At 30.2% G+C, this 26,773-nt stretch overlaps 1 protein-coding gene across 12 annotated transcripts in view; it reads right to left on the bottom strand.

The window, feature by feature from the left end:
- Window positions 1-22,984, bottom strand: part of LOC129911985 (fasciclin-2) — a 127,231-nt gene extending 104,247 nt beyond the window's left edge. For 3 of the 12 annotated variants that reach the window (XM_055990058.1, XM_055990059.1, XM_055990061.1), the window contains exons 1-2: window positions 22,795-22,982; window positions 21,100-21,573 (exon numbers count right to left, since the gene is read on the bottom strand). In XM_055990058.1, the coding sequence (XP_055846033.1) occupies window positions 21,100-21,163 (64 nt within the window). In that variant the 5' untranslated portion in view covers window positions 21,164-21,573; window positions 22,795-22,982. Of the gene's footprint in view, window positions 1-21,099; window positions 21,624-22,028; window positions 22,770-22,794 lie in introns of those variants that run through there. The other 9 variants (XM_055990050.1, XM_055990057.1, XM_055990051.1 and 6 more) reach the window with 8 other exon arrangements.
- Between the last annotated feature and the right edge of the window lie 3,789 nt (window positions 22,985-26,773).

Raw genomic sequence — 26,773 nt, 5'->3', positions numbered from 1 at the left:
ATTTGTTTATTCTTGTCCATAATAGTGCCCGGCACGACTCGAACAATACTAGAAGAGTAGGGATCTGGTGGAAAAAAGGGGGAAATTCAAGTATCCGAGTACTCGTAGTTCGAATATATAGATAGATGGATATTAATTGTCCTCTATTTCGATACTTGTGTGTTGTTTTCTGTTCTGTTGTTGCTGTTGATTCAGCTGGTCATTCAATTTATTGAAATGAAAATGGATTGGTTAATAAATAGTGAAAACCCCAGAGCTCATAGAATGAAAATGACAAAAAAAAAAAATAAAATAAACAACAACAAACAAGACGTTTGTGTATCTGCAATATTGCTGCGGTATCGGTTGTGATAAATGAGTCTATGTAGAAACTTTAGTTTAAATTTGAATTTATTTATTATATTCTGAACTGTCACTGCAGATGTGGTGATAAATGAAATTGTAACAGTTAACTTTGGGTGAAGTGACTGCAACACACGCTGTGGTTGTGATAGCAGTAGGTTCCTAAAGGGCAAAACGTCAAAAGCACTCGTCATTGATATGCAAGTGGACATCAAATAAACATAAGTCATGTGGATTAGAGGTGGTCTTCCACAAGATTTCGGGCAACCATCAGTTAGAAACAGGAAACCAAGAAAAGTGAAAAACTATAGATGGGATTCAAATTTAAATAATAATGCGGGATATACCAATTCCCAATAGAATGAAAGGGTTGCTTGTTTCAAATTGATGATTGAGAATAAACAACAATTATGAGGTTTTGCTGTTGGGATTAACTTCAAAGTTCGGCGACTAAATTAAATTTATAGAAAAGGGTCATGATGTCAAGGGAGTTGCAAAGGTTTCCTGGTAGCGAAAACAGTCCTTGGTAATTTTGTCAATAAGAGAAACATACTTTATTAACAACCCTTTGGCTACGGTTGATGGTTGGTATGTGTTGTGATAAATTGGAAAAAGGTATAATTTTTTGTCAACAATGATATGCTGGCGGTTTTGACCGATGTTAATAGATTGTGTAATGGAAGGTTTGAATACAAAAGTAAAACATAATAATTTATACTCTAGCTTAGCACAGACGCAGGCATTTTTAATGGTAGCTAGATAAGAAGATGTAAAGAATTTCCAACATCGTTTAAGAATACCAAAGCATTCAGCAGCATTTTTGACAACTTGAAATACCTTTGATCGTTCCAGCGATGATTATTTGGCTTCTGACAGCTATTTCAGGTAACAGCAGACGAATTCTAGCTTTTCCGGAGTAGAGTAGTACAGTGTAACAAGGTGGTAACTTATATACTTGGCCGGTCTAAGTTTTATTTGAAGGAATCTGGTGTTGTAAGGTTCTTCAATCCTTCACCAGGAAGCGTTCACAAATTCTAGAAACCGATTTTTGTACGGGGACAGTTGATAAAAGTCGTCAACGTGTGATCAGTTCTAGAGTGTAGTTTCGGTTGCGTTAGCTATTTTATCAGTTCCGGAGAATCGAGAATGATAACCTTTGTTACATTTCCTAAAAAAAGCTAGAAGCCTTTCTTTTGCAATTTTGGCCTATTCAAAGATAAAGGACTTTGTCGAGACTAAGAGTTGCGTTACTATCCTAAACCAGGTTTCAGGCAATACAAATATTAGGTGCTGCAGGCCTAATAGCAGTAAACTTCTGTCACTGTGACAGTTCAATAAATAAGTTGCTTAGTTAGAGTTACAATTTTTTTTATGAAAAACAAACCTAATAAAATTATGATATCGTCGTGTCGGTGGGGAACGAAATTGCTCAAAGCTCTTAACAAATCCTATGGCGTGAGAATTATTTTGCTTTCCGCAGGCGATATGTCAAAGTCTTTTTTTTTTCTAATTTTTATATCACATGTGAGTTTAAAAATACAGTATTTTGTAGCCATGTATTAATGACCATGTACTTAGCAAAGCACCTTTCTCCAATTAAAATGTGATTAAGTTTGTGTTTAGTTGGTAATCAGTTGCAAAAAAAAAAAAACACAAAACCAAAGCAGCAATAAATAATATACAACAAATAAAAGAACGCATTTCGATTGGCAATAAGTGAATGAATCGTCTTCATCAAGTATATAAATACAAATTGAAATTAAAAACAAAAAAATACGTTACGAGTTTTAGACCTAACGATAGTTTTGTTCAAATGTTAATTGTGTCTATTAAACTAAATGCTTATATACCCAATTTAAATCTATTTTTGAATAATACAAATTTTTATTTAAATCTAAAAACCTAATTGGTATCTAGATTAGAATATTTTGTTTTGTTTTGGCCTTTTTAATTTACTTTGAATAACAATTATAACGCAAATAAAAAAATAAATTTGAATACCAAATCGACATTGAGTTTGGTTCATGCTTAAAATAGTATCAATTATTGTATTTTTATTGATGCTATTTTAAGGATGAACCACAACCTTCATCAAACTGCTATATCCACCCTCTTGTCTGTATATATTTTGAAAACTCACCTTATAATATCGTTGTGTGGATTCATTTAATCAATATAGTAATTGGAAATACCACTTAAACTTCCGTTAAAAGGCTTCACTAGAGAGCAGATGTATACTGCATTCGAAATCATTAAGATACAAATTACGGATGTGTTTCTCCCCTAATTTGTTTTTCTTTTTTTTTATTTCAAAAGTCCCTAAAATCCTGTTCTTATCCAACACAACAACCTTTTGTTTTGATCCAATGATTCAATAAATTTAAAATGTGTAAATTGTAGATTTAAAACCTGCGCTGCTGGGTGGATGAAAAAACGCAGTAATTATTAGCCCCAAGGGAGTTTAAATTACAAATTTGGAAATTAAGTGTGGTTGGGAATATAAAAAAAAACAAAAATAAATATATACATAGATATAGCGCGGTACCAGAACATATGCTCTTTTGTTTTTTTAAGTATCAGCGGCATGAACCCTGTAATTGAAATGGATTAAAAAGAAAATTTCCATGAAAAGAATAATTAAACGAATCAAATTAGTTACAACTAACTGTGGCTGTTTTTTTTTTTTTTAAACTTAAATGTGTTTTATGTTTTTTTATTTTTCATCTTACGCAGCTGCATCAAAGTGAAGTAGGTAATTTAATATTGTTCTGGAATTTTGGTAAAATTAGAATTTGTTCCGTATTTTAATTTACAAGTTCTACAGAAGTCAGCTGAGTTGTTTTGGGTCTCACTTAGAATACCCACTCCATACTAGAATCTTATTTTGTTTTAAAAGTTGTTGAACTAAAAAATTGAAACCTTATTATACAAAATGAACAAAATTTAATTAATAACAAGTGGACTTGGAAATTTCTTGAGCCAAACTTCGTCCTTCAGTCAATTATACTGCCCATAATCTCGTAAAGGCTCTAAATACAAAAATTTCGATTTTGATTTTTTTTTTGCATATTTGGAGTTAGGTCATTGTCTCTGATTTATCCACATTTATTTTTTAGCCTAGGTATTCAAATACGTCAGAAAATTCAAAATGTACTTTTGACTTTTTTTCATTTTCTTATGCAAATTGCGATATTAGATTTACTGTTTCTCTCTATAACTCAGAGGTAAGAAAAATGCAGTTAGGGCCATTACGAGATTATGGGCAGTATAGAGATACATATTTTAGTCGTTTTACTAAGGCTTTAGAAAGACCTAAGGCGTTTTTAGAGGATGAAATTTCAAATTATGATTCATTGATACCTTAATTGTCGAATCTTCCTAAATTGTATGGAATTTCGGACTATAAATTCTTTGCACCCACACTTACATAAATCACAAACGAAATATTATGCAACAAATTTTATAACATTGATGCTGGATTATTGCTGAAAAATCTTAAAATTAAATCCAGACTTTAATAGTCCTACTATTATAGAGTAGTAACACATAGAGAGAAGTTTCCCATTAACTTTTATAACCGCATCGATGCATCTTATGTTACACGTCCATTTTCATTCTTTCAGGCATGTAAAACACAAACAATATACAAGCACGTAAAATTCCTATTACCTACATGTGAAGGGTTTTCCTCTATACTCTACTCCACTCTTTCTCTCTGATGGTTGTGTACTTGTTTTTATGTCGCGTGTGAAATGAGTTTATCCAATGGAGCGTTGAAAAACCATGCCAGTCAACATCCGGAAGAAGACATATGCATGCATGCATATTTGACGGAAGTGTCGACTACCTTTCTCTGTGTGTGATGTTCACCGGAGAAAATAATTACTTTACATGTAGAACATTTCACCTGAACATTCAAACAAATCGGAAATGCACATAACTACAGAATAAAATAGCTTTAGGGCAAGTCAGGAGGAACTCCTAAGTTCCTAGGAGTTTCTACAAATCCAATTTGGGAAGGGGGGGAATCCAAAGAACTGCTGCTTCGACTTCTATAAAATGTCTAAAACTTACTCTCTGTCGACCACGATAAAGACTTTCAGATGTAACGATGTAGAATATAATATTCAAATGTCATAGGGAAGTGTAATTGGAATCCATATAAATTTAATTTCTCTGAACAATTGCCTTATCTAAATGACTCTGTAGGCAAACACATATACACACATGTATGTATCCACATTTAATACATGTACATAAATATCTTGGTAATCCCTTTAAAAGGTATGCTTACAAAAAAACTCCTTTTTGATCCGGTCAAGTGGGAATACTGAACTGGCATTGCACATACACATACAATACATATATTAAAGGATTATGCCTGAACCATTGCTGCCGAGGGAAAAAGTTGGTAGTTCCATTGACCTATCCTTCGCTCGCTCGAAAATTGGATTTAGAGATTTAAAGAAAAACACATAGAGTGGCTCTACACATGAAGTCTAAAATATACAAACTTTAATTTGTTGTTATGTTGTTCGATAAAAAAAACAAAAACATTTTAACAATTTTTTTGATATTTGGTTACTGTGAACTAGAAGAGTTTTTCTTGTTTTAAGTTTGTATTTTGTAACAATATTTTGTTTTAAATTTTTTCAAATAAAATATTTAGTTTATCTTATAGTTTTGGGTAGTAGGTATACCTACGTGCACAAATAAATCGATATTTGTTGGAAACTTATAATAAAAAAGACATGATAACGAAGAGTTTATTACACTGAGAGAAAAAACGCAACGTAAAATGTAATACGTTCAACTTTGATTTAATGTTGAAAAAACTAACATGAAACATCTTCTTCAGCTTTTGTTGCATTTTATCACTCATCACTCTTATTTCCAACAGTGAGATAGCACGTTGGTAAAGCATTCGCCTAGTGACCCAAGAGTTAGTTGTAGGTTCAGTCCCTAGTGGCTGTAAATGTTTTCTTTTTTTTTAATAAATTCATGATTTTTTTCAAAGTTGTAACAACTTTGATTTAAAGATGTTTTATAACGGCAAACCACTTTAAAATAACGATGTTCTACTTTGATATAACAATTTTAGTTTTAAACGCAAAGTTATTCTCCGAAAAATAGTTGAATCAACGTGGTTTTCGTTGATTTTAAGTTGTTTTTTCGCTCAGTGTAGACGCTAGTTATGAAAGAGATATTTTCGGGCGCTACACTAAAGTATCGTTTCATTTTATATATGTATATATTTTTTTTTCTATGTGAAACTTGGGTGAGTTCAAAAATGCAGGACTGCAGCAGTTCTGCAAAATAGAACATCCATTTATTCAGTCTCTTGAAAAAGTTGTCCAACTTATTTGAAGTATTTGTCTTGGTTTCTAAGAACAAGTACCTACTAAATAAGTTATTAAAATAATATTATCAATTTTATTTCGCAGCACTGCTGCAGGCTAGCATTTTTGAACTCGCCCTCAAAAACAGTCTGTAAGAAAATAGTTGATTTCTAAAAGTAAGTAAAATGGCTTATTGCGATAGGCATAAGACAAAAAACTTATAAAGACCGTTGATTTTCTCTATTAAAGTGACTTGAAATTGAAAATTTCGACTTCTTATTGGATTAAATTTTATTTTAACAAATTGTTTTATAGGAGTATGTAGCTCTTTAAATTGTTAAATTGTTTAATTGGCCGCTTTCGATTCATGTAAGTCCCAGATTTTGACAGTTTTTTTTTTTTTTATATTTTTGGGCCATGAGTAAAATTTGTGGTATTTTCGAGTTTTCAAAACTAAGTGGTTTTTTAGCACTGCACCATGGTATTATATTTTGAAAAGTAAGTTTTTAAACCTATTAAGTTAACAAAGCATTGCATTGTCATCCAAGTTAATGTGGGACTCAATGTATGTAGAATTTTCGTGGTGGAATAGCAACCAAAGACTGACCTAAACTCGTAGATGAAATGTGAAAAAAAATATTTTGAGTCGTCAACAATATTTTGAGGTTCTCTAATTCAAAGTGTTAAGTTTTAAAACAATTTTGTATGAAATCTTTGCACTTTTTTCGTTTTTTTTTCAATAGTAAAAGCTTTTTTTTTCGTTTTGCTAGCTATTTTAAAAATATCCCTTTGAAGCCCTAAGTAACCAACCGGATTTTTATTTTATTTTCTTACAATTTTTTTTTTAAATTTCTATTAAAGTAAGAAACCAAATGGAGCGGCAAATAATTAGGTATTATTTATAACTTAAATAAAATTTTAAACCATAATTAAGTGTATTGCATGAGATATGAGAAAAACTATATCAAACCTGATACAATTCGCTGACCAAGGACATTGTTCAGATCTTACCCAACTTACAATTTCAGAAACTTTTTTTTTTGTTGGGCGCCATTTTCGGACTACTTTACTAACAATTTTAAATTTGTTTCTAACCAAACTAGAGATACCAACTACGAAAGATAGACATCGAAATAAGATTTAAATTTATATTTATATTTATATTTTAAAAACAAAGTAACCCTACCCTATTAGAAGTTCAGGGATCAAAAAAAAAAATTGTAACATTCATAGAAATAAAGTGCAAAGACAAAATGTGAGCATAAAGTAACAAAAATGTACAACTAGTGTTGCTCGTATTTTTTTTTTTTTGTTCGTATGTCCTGGTAAGTTTATTTCTTTTTTGTTTATGTTACTGACAGGACGTAATCCAATTAAAATAAATAATAAGATAAAACAAAAACAAAAGAGCAAAAAAAAAACAGTAGAAATTGGAGAAATTCATTGCAACACTGAAACTTGATATCCTTTGCTTGGTTCATTTAAATGTTTGTATTCGGTGACATGAAAACTATATATATTTTAAATGAATAATAAAAAAATATACAAAACAAACAAAGAACTAAGCGGTTCTTTGACATGTTTTTGTTTCATGTAGGTATTATCACAACAAAAACATTACTGTTAAAAAAAGAGCCAAGTTCTTCTATGTTGAAATTATGCTGGCACAAAAAGTACTGAGATGTAAAAGTGTACCAAGTTCTAAAGTTTGGGTTTAAATTCGTATCAATAAAATTTTGATTGTTCTCTTGACAATTTTTCTTTTAATTACCGATTTTAAAAGTTATTTCAAAAATTGCCAAGTAAACAATCAAAATTTTATTGATACGAATTTAAACCCAAACTTTAGAACTTGGTACACTTTTACATCTCAGTACTTTTTGTGCCAGCATAATTTCAACATAGAAGAACTTGGCTCTTTTTTTAACAGTAATGTTTTTGTTGTGATTTCACTACTTTTTGCAAGGTATGGCTGTAGAATATAAAATCTCTATATTTGATGAAAATTCAGAGGAAATGGGCGGTTGACACGCCCCCTGGCTGAAATTCTCAAATTTTAAATTTTTTCCTTTGTATAAACTACCAGCTCTACCATTCTACCAAATTTCAAGATTCTACGATAATCAGAAGTGCTCTATAATATTTGATGAAAATTCAGCGGAAATGGGCGGTTGACACGCCCCCTGGCTGAAATTCTCAAATTTAAAATTTTTTCCTTTGTATAAACTATCAGCTCTACCATTCTACCAAATTTCAAGATTCTACGATAATCAGAAGTGCTTTATAATATTTGATGAAAATCCAGCGGAAATGGGCGGATGCCACACCCCCTGGCTGAAATTCTCAAATTTTAAATTTTTCCCTTTGTATAAACTACCAGCTCTACCATTCTACCAAATTTCAAGATTCTACGAGTATCAGAAGTGCTCTATAATATTTGATGAAAATTCAGCGGAAATGGGCGGATGCCACGCCCCCTGGCTGAAATTCTCAAATTTTAAATTTTTTCCTTTGTATAAACTACCAAATTTCAAGATTCTACGATAATCAGAAGTGCTTTATAATATTTGATGAAAATCCAGCGGAAATGGGCGGATGCCACGCCCCCTGGCTGAAATTCTCAAATTTTAAATTTTTCCCTTTGTATAAACTACCAGCTCTACCATTCTACCAAGTTTCAAGATTCTACGACTATCAGAAGTGCTCTATAATATTTGATGAAAAATCAGCGGAAATGGGCGGATGCCACGCCCCCTGAATTGAAAATCTCAAATTTTTGATTTTTTCCTTTGTATACACCACAAGTCCTATCACCGTGTAAAATTTCAAGTTTCTACGATATCGGGAAGTACTCCATAATTTTGATGATCTGTCAGTGAGTCAGTGAGTCAGTGAATCAGTGAATCAGTGAGTCAGTGAGTCAGTTACGGTTTTTGCGATTTTTGAAGCCCTATATCTCAGAAACTACTCATCGTAGGAGGCTGAAATTTTGTGAGGTGTTTAGTTTTGACGAGCTCAACAAATGTAGTGAGTTTGAAATTTCTAGCATTTTTGGTGTGGAAGTTAGAGGGGAGTCGAAAATGGCCTGAGTTGTTTCCTGTAAATAAGGGTGTAGTGCCAAAGTTGCTAGAGAACTTGGCTGGGCACTACCGTGCCCCTTGATATTTTTCTAAACAACGCTAATGTGATTCAATTAAGCATTTTTAAACTTCAGACATAAAATATTCTACTGTCTCACACTCAAATATTTGTTTATATCTGGTTCAAGGCTAAAATTATTGTTTAAATTATTTATACAGGGTGTTTTTTTTTTAATCATGAACAATACTCTGGGAAACAATTCTCGGGCATGTTTTCTATGAAAAAAGTCTCTTCTCTAGACAGAAGTCACATAAAACGTTTTAAGCTTTTACGTTAAACCTTACTCCTTCTAAAATGTACTGTCATGAACCAAGAAGATTCCTTGCAAAGGAAGAAGAAGTTTAGAAGTTCAGACAATCGCGAAGAAGAACAGAATAAAAAACTTGAACTTGAACAAAAACAAATGCATCGACAAATCCAATTCCTGAAAATCATATTCCGTTGGCATGAACTTTGTCAAATTTTTATTATGGAAGAATGTTACCTACTTAGGTATGCATATTTTTTTATAATTTTTATCATAAAATAACCAAAAATATTTGTATTTAAAATAATTTCTCAAAAATTCTCAAAGTCAAAAAATCAATACCAGAAAAACTTCTAAGACATAAATTCCTTTGTGGTTTTGAATAAAAATATTTGTATCCTTTGCTTGTTCTACAAAATTGAAATACATCTCGTTTATGATAAGAAAAAAAAAAATAATCCGATAAAACTGAGAGAAATATGCATATCAGGCTGTATTTTCAAATGAGATCAAGGAGTGTGAGGTACTTCTTTGATTATTTATTTTTTTTTTTTGTGGTTTGGGGATTTGCTTTTATTTTTTTTGTACTCTTCTTATGATTGTTTGATTTTGTATTATAGGAAATTCTACCCCAAAGGAATCCGAATCAGAATAAGAGTTGCATTTCTCGAATGGAAGGAAGGGCGAAAGACTTTTTACAGACGATTACATTAATTTTTTTCCATAAAGATTTTTTTTTATATTTATTTTGTTTGCAAAGCGATATTGAGATTTGAGAATAAAAATTATGATAATGACTTCATCGAATCTAGAAATCAAGTTTGTGATTCTATGGGGAGGATATTTATTTTTTTTTTTTTTTTCCTTTTTCTCGAATGTTTGTCTTGGTCGCATTCTACCCTTGGAGATTATTATAAAGAAGGGTCTCTTTTACACAATGATGAGTATCATGCACTTAGGTTTATTATGTTTTTTCATTGTTATAAGTATAAGCCATTTGCTACAGTCGTTTAAATTTGCTATAAATTGATGTTCTTCAGTACGTGCTTTTTGTGATTTTGAGAATTAATATATAGGCGACATCTGTATAAGAGCTCGATTGAGAATCGTTAGTTTTTTTTTTTTTTTTTGAGCAATGTGTTTGAAGAATGTTCTGAAAATTTTAAGGACTCCTTTTTCACTCCTGGAAACTATATAAGGCACCTCGTGAGTCTCTATGAGCCTGAGTTTGTATAATATAATTCATTTTAAATTTCATTTTTCATGAAAAAATTCGTAAAAATATCAGAACATTTGAATCATTAAAAATATTACTATTTACACATTCATGCAAAATAAATAGGATTTCTAGAAATATTCATAAAAACACGTAAACTCATAAATGTTTATCAAAAAATATTTCAAAGATAAGATTAAAATGGTTTGTTCGCGCAAGAGTCATTATTATCATGATTATCTTTTTTTTCCAGAGGTTTATTATTTTGCAAGAGCTCATCGCAATACTAAAACAATATTTAACTACCAACAAAATATGAAACTGGAGCGCATGTGATTTCCCTTAATTTTAAACAAATGTTTAAAAAGTGTATTACCGTCTGAATTAATGTTCTTCTTTTATTGCAATAATAAGGCTTTTGTTTGAAATTATATGAATATAAATGTAAGACAATCACAACGTGTCTCTCTGAACTAAAATTTAAAAAGCAAACACAAAAATAAAACAGGTACAGGTACATAGCTATACAAATTTTGTTAATTTTTTCTAGGTCATAAAAGACGTTTTAAAATATTCTCTTTAACGAACGAAAAACATTTTATTGTTACAAGGGAAAAGGTGAACTTTCTTGATGACTTCAATTAAATTTTGAGAATGCTGTTAAAATATAGATGGCTTTGTGAATTAATAAGAAAAAAGGGAGTGAAAATTACAAGACACTTAAAAAAATATTATTTAAAAATTACGATTATTTAGCTTTTACTCAGATAAAACCTTAATAAGGGCACATTTTAAACAGAGTAAAAGATCTAAATTGTTATTTTTGTTACTATCGTATTAATTTTCTTATAATCAATTTTTCACCATCTTGCAAATTACATATCTACAAACATCATAGTCCAATTTGTTACCCAACTTTGAACTTTGTTTTAAATTTTTTTAAACTCATGTCCTGAGTTTCCTAGGTAATAAAACACACAAACAAGACCATTACTTATAATGCACATAATTATGCAACTTCAACCATATGAAGTATAATCCCATCTTTTATTGCGCTTTTGTTCTTGGGTTTGTGTCATATAAGTAAATTACAGTTAAAACTATAGAAAAAGTATCACAAATAAGTTAACCTACTTTCAAAGCCATCTTCTTCTACCTCTTTTCTACACACATATCAACTGTTAACCAACATAACTCCCGGGATTACTAGGTAAGGTATAGTAGGGAAAATGTGAATTACTCGTTAGATTCCTCGAACACAACAAAATAGAATGAAAAAAAAAAAGAAAAAAAAAAAAACAGAAATGCAGCAGTTATAACCTCTTGACCCTATTTTACAGTCATCATTCGCTTCTTCTTTTATTTTTTTTTTTGCTAAACATCATCTCCACCATAAAAGTGGTTGTTTCCTTTCATAGAGCTAGTAGTTGTTACTTGTATACAAATACATTCATATATCGACTTTTTTAGAGAGCTAAAACCATAAAGAGAATGAAAATATAGAAAAGTAGAATACGTCGAAGTTGAATCACATCATATTTGAAGAACTTTCAGCTTTAAAGTCAAAGAATCTGTGTGCAACATTATAAAAAATTGTAAATAAAGACAAAACTAGTGGGAATTAAAGTGTTTAGAATGAGTTATTGTGGGAAATAGAGGTGTTTGAAATTTACTACAATTCTTTAAATTTTATAAGAATTTAAAAGAAGTTGTAGTAAGGATTTTTTTTCTTAAATGATTCTTGAACAAAATTTATTGAAATAAATCGATGACTCAAACAAATTTTCATGACTTACTCGGACTTTGTTCGATATAAGTGAGGTTTCAGTAAAAAATACACTGGGGTAGTTTATATTATTAGTGATCAAAAGTGACTAGTTGGAAGGTTTGACCTCAACAATGATATATTTTTATATCACTTGGTATATACTTTAGATCGCCTGGTTGGTTGCCAAGAATTTCTAGGATCAAAAACAAGTAGAAAATTCAATAGGAATTTATAAAAAAATCATTACTAAAAAAGTTTTTTTTATTAAACATTAGAGTGTTTGTTGAAACCGAAAATTAGTCAATTTCAAAATCTAAAGCATAACTTAAACTCTAGACCCCAACACTCCCAAAAATTTGACATGTACCTACTCTTTTTTATTCTTGATTCTCGTTACAAATTGAGCATAGCATTCATACCTAATACCAAATTTAATCACTGCACTGTCTACCATTTTTTTAAGTAAGTTACTTTGATTTGTCATATTGTTTTTCTCGGTTGCATTGATTTTTCTAAGGCAGCAACTTTCCTAGATATAAACACCTCCAGAACCTGAAGAATAAAGCATTTATGAATTATTATGGGTGATTCCGCAGTTAATAAGGCTGAAAGCACCTATCACTTTCTTTCTCATACGTGAAAATCACTCTTGATTTTCGGTACATGCGAATTTTACCTCTAAGCCGTTATTGGTGGTTTAAGATTTTGGTTAATATTTTTTCTCTTAATTTAAAAAAAAGCGTGTTTGAAGAAAATTTATTTTTCTAGGTATATTTTATTCTAAAATCATTTTTCGATATTTTGGATTTTAAGAAAGCGAAAGTTCATATTAAAAAATAAATTTTTCAAGTAGGTACCTACTTAAAAAAAAAAATAAAATACAAATTTTAATGAACTCTTATAGATCAAAAATTGTTTTATTTCTTGAAAATTTTATAGAGTTTTCATATCCCGGATACTTAAACGCTTCGCTTTTGTATTAAAGCTTTCGTTGAAATGGCCTTAGTTGTTTATGAAAAATTCAAAAATAAAAAAAAGGTTCTGGGTAGGTTGCTTTTTAAAACCTAGATATTTTTAAAATATTAAGAAAAAATTATGTACTAAATTTTGAAAAGATTTATCTAATTTGGCCTTATTTTTTTTACTATTTTATTTTCTCAATTTTGTATCATCTCTTTCTCGTAACTTTATGTCAATGATATGTCAAAGTCTTTACGTTTTCACTTATCTTGGGTTAAATAACTTAGTAATAAAAGCTCAACAAAAACACTACTTGATGCTTTAATTTATCTTCTTTTATTTGTCTTGTTTTAGTATGCATACAAGATTGACGAAACTGACAAGTATTCTATTTAAATAGCTTAAATATTATGGTTATTTATGGTTTAATATTCAATATAAAATTTCTCTCAAAAACTAATTAGCAAAAACATTCACAGAGCTCACAGAATTAAACGTTTCACCTTGAAATGATAATTACACGTGGGTATAGTGAGCTCTATTGACTTTATTATACGAAGAAGGTTTTCATTTCAATAATCATTCCTTGTATTGGAGGGTAGTTTTCTCAAAAGGATCTAATGAATGAATATTTACGTATTCGAATGTCTGCAAATGAAGTACTTCTGTTTTCAAAATTGAATTGCTTACTACATATTTAAGTGGGTGGGTCAAATTTTGAAAGACTGTCATAACCTCTTCTACAGTTTATTTTCCTTTAATTTTTCAAGAATTTCCACCCTACTGTGTGATTGCACAAAAATACTTCGATAAAACACTGGTGGTGGTGGTGGCCAACAGTGACGATGATAATGATCATCATCAACAACAATGACTTTATGGCGCGCAGCAATACAAAGCTGAAAGAATGCGTTATTTTTCTTGTTTTTCGGATTATGCAGGTACCTTTTGCCTGCCTTTATAAGCCTTTGTTTGGTTTAATACCTCTTAGGCATTTAAGCATTGTACAATGTGGCGAGTAGATTGGTCATGGATGTGCATTTAACGAATGATTAATTATTATGGTACCAACCTTTACGGTAGGTTTTTTTTTCGTTTTTGTTTTCTTTTTTATTTTTGGTTTAAAGGGCAACACAATAAAGAAGTGATTTTCATTTTTTTAATTTTCTTTGTGGCAATGCGGTATCTTTTCGGTCTATCAATTGCTATGGGAATTTTACAAAAATATAGGTTTTATTGTTTGAAAGAAAAACTTGAATAATTAAACTCGAAGAAGTTTTCAGTTATCACTAATGATTGTGTGAAAAAGATGTCTGGCTTTTAATGCAAAAATAAACATTTCACATTTCTTGCTGTCATCATTTTGACACTCAAACAGGTTGTCTGAACTGGAAGAAATTTAGAGCTTAAAAGTTTTTAATTCACATAATTTGAGCTATTATATCATTTACTAGTTCATTAGAGGCTAGAATACACCAGGGCTTACTTTAGTTTATCACTATTTAAGCGTTAGAAAAAGTCATTTTGGGAACGTTTTTCAAAATTAATGATAAATATGAGTTTAATGAATAAAGGAGAGATTAAACTGACACAAAAGTAACTTTGTTTGCAAATTAGTAACTGGAAACAAATTTATACCAATGGCAGTGCTCATATTAACATTTTTCAAAAGATGAAAGTGCTAGGGATAGTTTGGTTGTTAAGTTAGCAGAAGAAGGTTTATTAAACGAACTCATGTCACATTTTTTTTTTTTTCTTTTACTAAAATGTTTGATGATTAAACGACAATTTAAAATTAGAATATTGTAATGTTAACTTGAAGTGCAATAATTTAATAGATCATTGTCGGTGACAGCGGTCTAGTTTTCATAGCTATGGATGGATGCGTTACGGGAATGAATTTTCGGGTTTGATAGATTAGTACAGTCAAAAGATCATAAGAACTAACACAGGATTTTCTTTTCTAATTTATTGTTTCTTGATGTCTAATTGGCGTATAACCCATCCAGACCATTCTTCCCTTATTCCCTCCCCCTACAAATTTTTTTAACTATTATTTCATTTCATACTGATTTTAAATTTTCAGCATTTTATGTCAAAAGTTTGACAATCTGTAGTTACTTCTTGAAAAGATAAACTTCTTGAAAAGATAAAATCCCATATATATTTTTTAAATTTTTTACATTGAACAAGCAATCAAACATCAAAGTTTAAATGTAATACTGTAAAGAACAAAATAACTTAAAATTTGTCGCCCCCCATTAACCATTCAATAACTTTTGTAATTAATGTACCTAGCACCAAATTACCGTCTTATTTAAATGCATTAGAAGGTAAAGACGCAAAATTTGAAGTTGTGACACAATGTTCGAGAATAGGATTTAGGGTTTGATCTGATAGAGAAGGCGCTTGTTACAGCCGACGAAATTCATGTTATAATCCGCAAACTGCAAGCGATCAATTGTGGCTTCAACGGAGACAGACCTTACTCATTTCGACTTAATTCCTCTAGACAACCAATTTAAATTTTTAATATAAAAATGTTTTCAGGTTTGACATAGTTAATTTTACCACATAGGTACTTCACCATCTAGTTCTAATTATGATTCAAATTTCGTTCGCTAAACTGCACACAAAAACCTAACCTCAAAAAGATTCAAATTATCAGGAAACTGGTGGCTGTCAGTCCCTTGCAGTGCCAGCGACCTATAAAAGCAAACCTCTAACATACATGCAGACGGCAGACATCACTTACATCTGCATCTGCACACCAAAAAAAAAAAAAAAAGAACAACCATTGCGTGTTATTAATTAAAATGCCAGCATTATTATTAAATCTTCCTGATGATGAGAGCTGGCGTAGAAGCGGAGCTAAATATTTTGATGGTGTAGTCTTGTTAACCATACCACCTCTGCTCTGATCCAATTTCAACATTATTTCTATTTTCACCTTACAAAACGATATCACTTGCACTTGCACATACGAAAGTCGAAACTCGAAACACAAAACTATCTTTTTTTATGATTTGCAGTAAGGGATCAACCGACACAGTTTGAAGAAAAGATATAGTTTCGAAATGAAGAAAAATAACACAAAAAAAAAGGGAAAGGTAAAGGGAAGACATCACGTAATGAATGACTTTCATTCAATTTTAACCTATACATATGTACATAATGCAACTGCCAACTGTGCTGTTTGCATAGGTGGGGAGATGGTCGTATAGAAGTGACGATGGCAAATCGAGAAAGCCAAAGGATTCTAATGGAGCGCTCTATGTTTACATACTTTCATGAGTTGACTCCGGTGCCCTGTATTCAAGGTAATTACAACTCAGGCAAACGAAGGTGTGTTGTGGGTTATGTTATAGAGGAATAGGTAGTACATAGAGGTATGTATCTAACAAACCTATGTTAGAATTCTGTATTTATATGAGTGGGAACTCTCTGGTATGTGGGTTATCTGCTAGCGCACAAAGTGTTTGTAGATTTTAATTAAAATCGGGGAAAATGCAAATAGGTATGATGAGAAAATAAAGTGTGACCCTCAACTTGTTGGTTAGTTGGTTAGTAAGTAAGTGAGTAATACGCTTATAGGTTTCAAGGATAATAATGTTGAACTCAAAGGAAAATCGTTGATTACGATGTAGGTAGGTACAAGGTACCTTTTCTACTAAGAGTCTATAATGAGATGTAAAATAAGTTTTCGCATTGCACATTTTAATGACATTCAAAGGGTCAATTGAAAACGTAGGTTCATTAACATGTTGCTTTTTTTTATTTGCTTCAAAACTTTCAAACTACTACTGAAATTATAGGTAGGTATTTAATGCCACAAAAATAAATGAATAGGAATACAAAATATAAAATTAGGCATTCAAAACAATTATTACAGCCATTTCCCAAGGACAATAAGAATGGAACTAGTTCTTGGATTAGTTTTGTTACTTTTTGAATACCAATATGTATTTTTTAAAGCTTTCTTCAAGTCTGGTAAAATTGGATAATTTTAAGTTGAAGAGATTAAGAAATTACTATAATCTTGAGAAAGAAAGATGCATATTTTTATGATTTTTGTAAGAGAACTATAAAATGTATAATGGCTAGAGACAAATCCTATAAATAGGTAAGTATTGTAAAAAAAAAAACTACAAAAATGGACTTCAACAAATTTGAGATACATTTTTTTGTAAATGTATTGATGGCTTATGGGTAAAAATCATGGAGGTGGAAAATTTGATGTCCAGTTTTTTTTTTTTTAATCAAAATACCTAACATTTATTTAAAGCTTTTTTCTCATTTACCAATTAAAATAGTTGGCAAACATCTAAAAAGTTTCCATTTTTTTTTATTGCATCTAATATACCCAAAAAAAAGCGTTCCCGGACATAACTCAAAAACTGAAAATCAAATGGCTTAAAATCACATAAAAGTTATGCGCCCGATTCACAATATTGCGAGACAATTACCCATAAAAAATCTTAGAGCCCCCGCACACTACAAACTTTCAATCGGCCGACAGTTTAGTCGGCCTCTTAATCAGAAAGCAAATGTATGAGAGTGCGCACACTACAACGATTAAGTATGGGCCGATCAAAAAGTTTGTTTGATCGAAAAAAAAGTTTGTTTTGCTACACAATTGCCTTCAAACTAAAATATTTCCTAGCGACCATACTGTTTAGTCGGCTGCCTGTGCGCACACTAGGAGCCCAACCCGACTAAACTATCAGCCGATAGAAAGTTTGTAGTGTGCGAGGGCTCTTAACATTACCAAATGGCTTACGATTTAAATGACCAAGAAAAAATCTCGTCTCGCTCTCGTCTCGTCGTCTCGCAATATTGTAAATCAGGCATGACGATTTTAAAAATTTCCAAATGATGAAAATATATGAAACAATACACAATATTCCGATTCTCGCTGCGTTGAAATTCCGAAAATTTGGAAAAAGGACGCACGAGACGACGATTTTTCGAAATTGAAATTTTAATATTAAAATATTTAGACACTTAGACAGCTTATATGAATTACAGTTTTCATAATTTCTAAAATGGTTCGTAATCTAACCATCCGGAGTTCGATTATCAAAAAATATTGTTTATTTTTTTTTACTTTATAGAATAGAAAATCGCAGTATTGTGAATTTTCATACGATTTTAAAACGTTTTTTTTTTAATCGAAAACATTCAGAAAAAACGCAACGCTCTCGTCTCGTCGTCTCGCAATATTGTAAATCAGGCATTAATTATTTTTGAGTATTTCTTTTCTTAACACTACATATACACAATACTCTTTATTAATTGGTACATCTCTTACAAAAAAATTAAGTTTTGTTATTTTTTATATACATTGATAAAAGTTGTCCCAAGAAAAATGGCGCATCATTTATTAATGTATCAATATTTTAATCATCAAACGTACAAAAGGGTGCTGCAAGCAGTTTTTAAAGTTAATTTTATATAGATTTATCATTCCACATCTTTTTTTATGGATAGATAAATACATAAAATGTATGTTAGAAACTAGTATTAGTTTCATTTTTAAGTACCTTACATCAATTAACCATCATTCCGGGAACACTTGTTTTGGGGTATAGCTAGATTGAAATTTAAATTTGTTGGTGATATTATGATCAAAAATCGAGGCCACTACAATATAATCTCAAAACGTCATTTCCGGGAACGCTCTTAGAATTTGAATAAATAATGTAGTCTTACACTCATAATTTAGCATTTCTTGGGTATTTTTACTCAGTATCCTATCTAAGTATGGCTGTAATAAACAATTTTATCAAAAAAGTTACAACAAAAACAAAAGAAAAAATTACTTATGGCCTAAGTGTTTGTGTAAAGTGAAAAATATACATTTTTGTGCTCTGCCCGTTCATGAGCCGACAAATTATGGCTAAAGCGAACATTTGAGCATTAAATTTGTATCATAAAACAAAGTTCATTTTTAAAGAATTCGGTCATCGAAATTTCCCACCTCCATGATTTTGACCCTTATACACCTTTCTCATAATCTGTAGGTACTTGCATTAATAATACACTTTTAATTTAAAGAAGGTAACTGTAATCTCCTGTACGTATTTGGAATAAAACACCTGAAGGTCTTTAAAAAGATCGACTTCAACAAATCGTTTGAAGATAACCTCAATAACGAAACAGCTCAAATTTTAAAAAATCATGTCTTTTCACATTAGAGTTATGTGTGCTTTTTTTTAATAAACTGTTACATTTATCCAATATTAAATTAAAAATAAAAATAAATTTGAACCCTTATATCAAGTAGGAATAAAACTGTGTGTAGAAATGTGGTATCTAGTGTATTCTATTTCCATAACAGTTGAGAAATAAATAAATAAGTTTACTCGTAAGTAGCGTTACGGTAATTAAGTACAAAAACCCAAACGTGATAACACAATGAACACAATATTTATGTAAGTGGGTATATCTCAGTCAATTATTGTTGACACGTAGGAAGATAGTTACAAAGAATTAGAATTATTGTTTAAAAATTTAAAAAAAATTGTTAGTGTGTAGGTGCATTAAATTGATTTTTTTTTAAATTTGTTCCTAGTTTCGAAACATTCACCGTAAATTATTTCTAGTACTTTTTTTTGTTGAGTTTAATAGATTTAAGTACCTAGGTATTTTTCAAAGCAATATATTTAAATTTAAATAAATTTGAGTAAATTCCAATTAGTTAATTCAGCGCAGAGAGCATAAAAAACCGACTCATGTTACGGTATTCCGATTAGAAAACGTTTGCTTCGTAACACAGTCAAATTAAAGGAAATCAAGTGCCAATATCATGTAGGGAAAAAAATCAGTGGTCCTTTTTTTTGGATTTAATCTGAGGCTTGGAAATAGGGTTTGACTGTTAATGGGACGAAAACACATTACATTTCATTAAAAAAACTCGGTAAAAGGCCATTATGGAAAAGAAATTGTGGCAAAGGGCTTTAAGAATACAAACTGTATGACAAAATTACGTTGCAAACAGTAGTACCTACAATTGTAAAACTTGCCATTTTTAATGATAAATTACTTATACTCTTAACACATTTTTTTGTACTAATAGAACCTATTACCGAGTTATTTGATGAAATGCAATTTTTTTTTAATTTTGAAACAAAAATGGTACTTTTCAGAGTCTAGGGTCATTATACTGCCGAGAACCGGATAACGACCCGGTTAGCCGATTTTTTCCATTTGTTTTCAATTTACTCGTGTGAAGGTGATCACTGAGGGAACGTTTACACTGAGGGAAAAAATAAATTGAAGTTGAAAGGTCCTTGTTTCAATGATGAACTACTTTGATTTATGTGACTTTAAGATACGAAACCATCAAAAATCAACCTTTTTTCCACGTTGATTTTAAAATGTTCATTTTCAACGCAAAATCATTCAGAATAATAGTTAAATCAATGTGGTTTTCATTGGTTTTACGTTGTTTTATGGTGGCTTTTCCCTCAGTGTAGGTACATAGCAACCGGCTATACGGCCCATTTACCTGGTTTTCGGTATGCGTCGGTCGTGTAAAATGGATCATAATCATGCGATAAAATTGGAATGCATTGATTTATGACTCACAAAATTGCTAACTGACTGGGTTAATCTTGCAGAGTATATTTTAGGCTGAAATTATAGGATTTATATCTTGAACAACTATATATCGTAAACAACTAGGTAGGTAGTTCTTAAAGGCAAAAGCCACCAAAGACTGAAAAATTCGAGTAGGTATTTTTAGACATTTTAACGCATTTTAGAAAATGATTTCTTCGACCTTTTATCCGAAAACTTAGGCTGTTTACTGAGCCATATGTAAATCCAAAATCGATTTGTGTTTATATAGTTTAGATTTGTTTAAGGCCCTTATTTTTGTATAAAACAATACCTTGCTATAATTAAAAATGCATTCAGAATTGCATTTAACTTAATTTTTCTGTAGGAATAGAATAGATATTTATCTAGTTACAAGTTACCTTCCCAGCAGGAATACCTACATAGTTTCTCACTAATAAATATAATAATGTAATGTAGGTACCTATAATTTAATTTATTTTTAAGAAAGAAATAAAAAACTTACCTATAAACAAACAGCATAAATGCAAGACGGCAATCGCAAAAATCCTCAGTTTAAATTTCGCCATATTTAATTATTTTCTTTTATCTTTTGCTGTTCTACTTTCGGGATAGGTAAGTATAACTTTTTTTTTGTTGTTGCTTTAGTGGTCGACAGGGATAATCTTTTTTTTCACTTGAATGGCTTGTTTATTTCAAAATCAATTTTTTATTTTATGTTTTTATATACACAAAACTTATTGCTTGCTGCTTCACTAATGCCAAACTCTATTTTTAACACTTAAAACAGCAACAACACAAACAGCAACAACAACAATAAATACAAAAAAAAAACTGTCACGCACTTTTTTGTATATTCACTCCTGGCACGCAACACACTATCAACACGAAGAACCAACAAAATGTGTGTTGTGTTGTGGATCCTCTCTCCTCGGGGAAAATTATGTTCGATTTTATTTTAAGCTCTCTCAACGTAAAACTAAAAATACACAATTCCGCAAAATATTTATAAATTTATTATATCTTCCACTAAAATAAAAATAAAAAAAAAAAACAAACAAAACAAAAGAAAAAATAAATAAAAATATGTAGGTATATTAGTTTGAAAATAAAATACAAAACAAAAAATTATGTCAAATGACAGGAAATACTAATTTAATTGAAATTCTTTTTAAACAACTCGTTCAAGTTGTTAGTCAGTAAGGTAGATAAGTATGTAACGTAGCTATAGGCTAGGTAAGATTACTCATTCACAATGTTCGAAAGTTCAATTCAGAATAAGATACATTCGCCGCATTTTATCAACTCTTCCGTCCCCCACTGCGCCCCACTCAATCAGTTAGCTTATAAAACATAATATAGAGCAAGTTTACAACGCTCACGCTCACTAATAACTCTTCTAGCTTCACAAAAGAAGAAATAAAACGCACTCACGTGTTATTTGATCGCTAGAAAGAATCCGTTTAAAGAAAAGCTTCACATAAGATACTTTTATGAAAGTCACAATAATAAAAAGATATTTTTTTTCAGTTGAGATATTATTGCAACTGCAAGCTGCAACTTTTTCTTTGTCAGCACAGTTTTGTTAAAAAAGACAGATGGGCAAGTGGACATTCACTGGGTTGGGTATGGTTGGTATAAAGTATCTGCGTGTGTTACACTTGACTAGCTAGATGTATCTTATAGTACCTAACTCTTTTCATAAAAAATAGCTGCAAAATTCATGGATGGTTGATTTTAACTGTTTGTTGCAGAAATATGCGGGTAGGTAAGTATCATAAAATAACAATTTTTTGTCTTCTTATTTTTTTTTTGAAATTAAACAATTATCACATCGAACACTTGTTTTGTTGACTTGTGTGTTCTCCCTCTCTTACTCGCGTTATCATCGGTAAACTTGTGTGTTAGTGGATGTAGGTAAACCTTTTGTTTATCTGTATTTGGAGAACAATCTCTTTTTTATATCCACAAACCACAGATACAGTTTCAATACAGGTAAAGCATTGTGCAACCGGTTAGAAAATGAGTTGGGCCAAGATACACGCGAGGGAGAGAGCCAAGTTGGGGAATTTCATTGGAGTCACGATCATTTTTAATTCTTATTAATCGAAAATATCTCATTTATTAAAAAAGAATCCATAAAATATTGTTTTATTCTAGAATCAATGATAGTAATCCAAACTTAAATATAATATCCAACCGTTATTTTTAAAGTAGGTTAAGATTGTTCTGGTCAATTATTTACTCAAGGTCTTATTATATTTTTTTTGTTTTGTTTTAATCCGTAAGATACAGTACACGACTAAATTCCAACGACAACTGAAGTTGATTTTGTGATTCACAATAAGCCAGCCACAATTGGTGGTTGTTCGTTTGACTCTAAAACGAAAACGAAACGATTGATGATGAAAATTGTGTAGTTTGAGAGTTTCGATTCGGCTAGATACATTTTTGTGTCAGTTGGAATATTATGGAACGTTCCAAGTTCCAATTGGGAATGTGTATGCAACATTTTTGCTTTTAAATTGTGTATAGGAACTTTTATGTAGGTATTCTCATGTAACATGGATTTTCTTTTGTTCGTCGAGGAGTTTAAGCTACAGTTGTTTTGAATTTTGTTTTGTAGAAAGAATAAGAGTATGAGTTTTTTTTATAATATTTTATATTTGATTTTTTAAATACAAAAATATTACATTGAATAGAGAATAGTTCCATTGTTAACCTTTTAGATGTCATCCGCAATTCAAGCAATTAATTTCTATTTGCCGGTACTGGGCTGGAAAAGAACAGCAATTGGAAATTAGAAACAGGTTGATGCAATAAATAAGTAGATACAAAATGACTTCACTACTTGAACAAAAAATATCGGGTAGATACTTACAAATGTAAGAAACAAGATTGTTGCAAAAAATGTTTGTATCAGAAAAAATGCAATTGCAAGTAATTTAATAATAAATAATAATTTTGTAATAATATAAATGTATAAATTTTATTTTCAGTGCAAAATAATTTTATCTGCATTTTAATTTTTTTAATGGATTTTTTGTAATTTTTTGCAATAAATATGTACTATTAATAACACTTGTTTAGAAAAAAAATAATAAAAATTTTTTAAAGAAAAATGACTCAAAAAGACCAAAAACAATAGATTTTAAAAGGCAATATTTTATCCAATTTTAGTCGTATTAAATTTTTGTGACCATATTTTATCGATAGAAAACTTAATTATCTACAAAAAATTACTTAATAAACATTTTCAAATTCGGATTGCTTTTCAAGTTATAGACAAAAGCTTAAAGGGTCGGAAATATTGATGGTTACAAAGATGGTCATATCTTTATAACTTATTCATTGATTTTGAAAAAAAAATTATCTTGTTATTTTTGCCAGAAAGTGTACTAAAAATGAAAAATTTTAAACTATGAGGACTCGAAAGTCGAAAGATTTTGATTGGTTTTTTGTAAAAAATTCCTTCAAATTATCGATGTATAAATGTTTTTATACATTGCACTTAAACAAATAGAGTGATGCAGAAAAGTTATTCTAGTATTTATTGTTCATTTATTTAGCTTTCACGTTCTGGTTTTTCTGTTCAGATTGATCTTTTGTACTCAAGATATAGCCCGAACGCTAAGTTGTTTGAAAAATTGAAAAATTATATCTCGAAAACGTATCCATCGTAATTTTTTTTTTAAAGTGATTTCCGAGTTCCTGATGTCAAATTACGTAAGCAAAAAATAGTGAGATTGAGTGTCCACTTAGGCTGCAAACCAGTGCAATTGATATTTTTATAACCCTGTTTCAATTAAATAAAAAGTAAAAGTTCTGTGCACATGTGAGTGACCAACGTATGTATGAGCAAATGAACGAAAAAATGAAATTTAATGCATCTCCTAAGTAAATTTTTTAACAAAACCTGTGTGCAAGCTAACAAATGTTTAGTAAAAAAAAAATATATTTTAATGAAAAATGAATTTTATGAACAAACAAATTGGTCGTTACGAATTAAAATTTGTTCGTACGAAAAAAATGATGACGATGATTTAAGAAAACGCTTACTTTGGTTTGCCTTTTTTCATATTAATTTTAATGTCTCCGTTAATACTTATGATATAAACATTGTTAAAATTTTGAATTTTAGGAGAAATGTTATTGTAACTGCATTTAAAAAATTTTAATATCTTATTTATTGCTCAGATATTAATTTTTAAATGGTGTTCGTTTTTATTACCCATGATAATTTTTTAACTTGAGGCCATTTTTCTTTTCTAAATGTGTGATAAATATAGTAAATATAGCCTAAACGGGGGGAGATAGACCCCCCCTCCTATAGTAAAAAATGATTGTATTGAACTCCTCTACAAAATACTGTTATCAATTCTTGTCGCCTTAGTTAACGTACTCGTGCCATGATAGAGCCCGTAACACGCTTCAGCTTTTTGGCACATTCCTCCTATGATAAAGATAAATAAAGTATTATACATTACTTAGGATGAAATATATAAAATAAACCATTAATTATCTTTTTTAAAACGTTATGTCAACTTTTCGATGTGTTCTAGACAAAAAGTACCTCATTGAAACAATATAGCACCTTACGTTTCTGGAATAGACTTTATTAATGTATTTCCACATTGCTTCGTTTCAGTTTTATGTTTTGCTAGAATCCGAACCCTACATTTTTATTTTAAAATTTTTTATCAACATGATGTGAATTCCAGTTCCAGCATTCCAGTCTTCATTTTCTACATGCTACATGCATCCACTGCTTATAGATATTGTATCTTTTGTATGAATCAGGCTATGCTTTGAAAAAACAGTTTGCGTAGACAAAGAAATTGGTTATGTACTCTAAAAAAAAGCGCATCTGGAAATGCATAGTATACAAATTCCTAGTATTTATTTTATTGTGTGTATTTTGTTGGTACAGAATACAGATAAGTTTGATTTGAGAGAGTGTAGTTAACACGAACATGTTGCTGGACTTTTGGTGCTTGTATTTGAGTTCAGGAATGTTATAGAGTTTAACGATTTTTTTTTGTTTTTTAGCTTTAGAGAGTTTTTCAGTTTTGTTTATTTAATAAATTCATGCACAGTTTAAATATAAAGGAATTGTTTGTTCACATAAATAAAATAAAAAGATATTTAATTATAGGTAATTAAAAAATTAGGATTCATTAACGGAAATACACTAATTTATTATTCCAGTTAGAATTTGCTGAACCTTTAAGAACAGGTGGCATGTATCTTGTAGCATTTTTGTGGCTTTTCAAAATGCAAACAAACTATTGAAATTATGTATCGCAACATTTCTCACATGTTCCAGGGAAAAAGTATGTAATATAAAAAATTCAGGAAATAAACACAAAATGAAAAGGCCGTTATGATAAGATTTTACGTAGGATAGTTAAATAGATAAAGAGAAATAGACACACTTTCATAAACACTTTGATTAAAACCAGCGATACCTGACGTTTTTATTGTAGGGTAAAATAAGATTTACTTTAGAGATAAAATACTTAACTGTAGTGAAAGAATGCGAATGCTATCTATGTACTTAAAGGACTTCTTGAACTTTGATGGTTTCGTTTTAAATAGACAGGTGGATGATGAGGATATTTAACTGAACGTTAAATGAGGCTTCTGCAGAATCAGGTGTTATATTTGTTTTTTTTTTTTAAGTTTCCTTTTTTTTTTCTACTACATAAATAAGATTGTGTTACGCTCCTTTTTATATTAGAAATGAATGAGGAAGAAAATTGTGAAAGGAAATGCCCTGAATTATTTTTTTTGTTCGTAATCGATACTTTTTTTTTATTGAGTATCTTATTGAAAGGCAATAGAAGAGAGGCAAGAAATTGTAAAGACTTCGAATATGGGTTAAAATAGAATGGTTGAAAAATATACTTAGCTACACGTTTGCTAGGAATTTAATAGTTTATGTATATCTTTGACGTTTGTTTTAAAACTTTTCTTGGTTAGAGAAGTGTTTGGTAGATTTATATGAAGTACATAGTACATACATAGTTAGTTATGCACATATAGGTGAACTATTTATAATACTCTGTTATAATAAACCATTTATGGAATTATGAAAATAATATTGTATAATAAAATAAAGGATAGCTGTGAGAGTTGATTATAATGGAATAGAAAACAAAACATAATTACATTTTAAC

The sequence above is a fragment of the Episyrphus balteatus genome, chromosome 2 (assembly GCF_945859705.1).
Source record: "Episyrphus balteatus chromosome 2, idEpiBalt1.1, whole genome shotgun sequence".
NCBI classification, from domain to species: Eukaryota; Metazoa; Arthropoda; class Insecta; order Diptera; family Syrphidae; genus Episyrphus; species Episyrphus balteatus.
The sequence above is the reverse complement of the archived record's forward strand: the minus strand, read 5'-3'. Positions and strand labels throughout refer to the sequence as shown.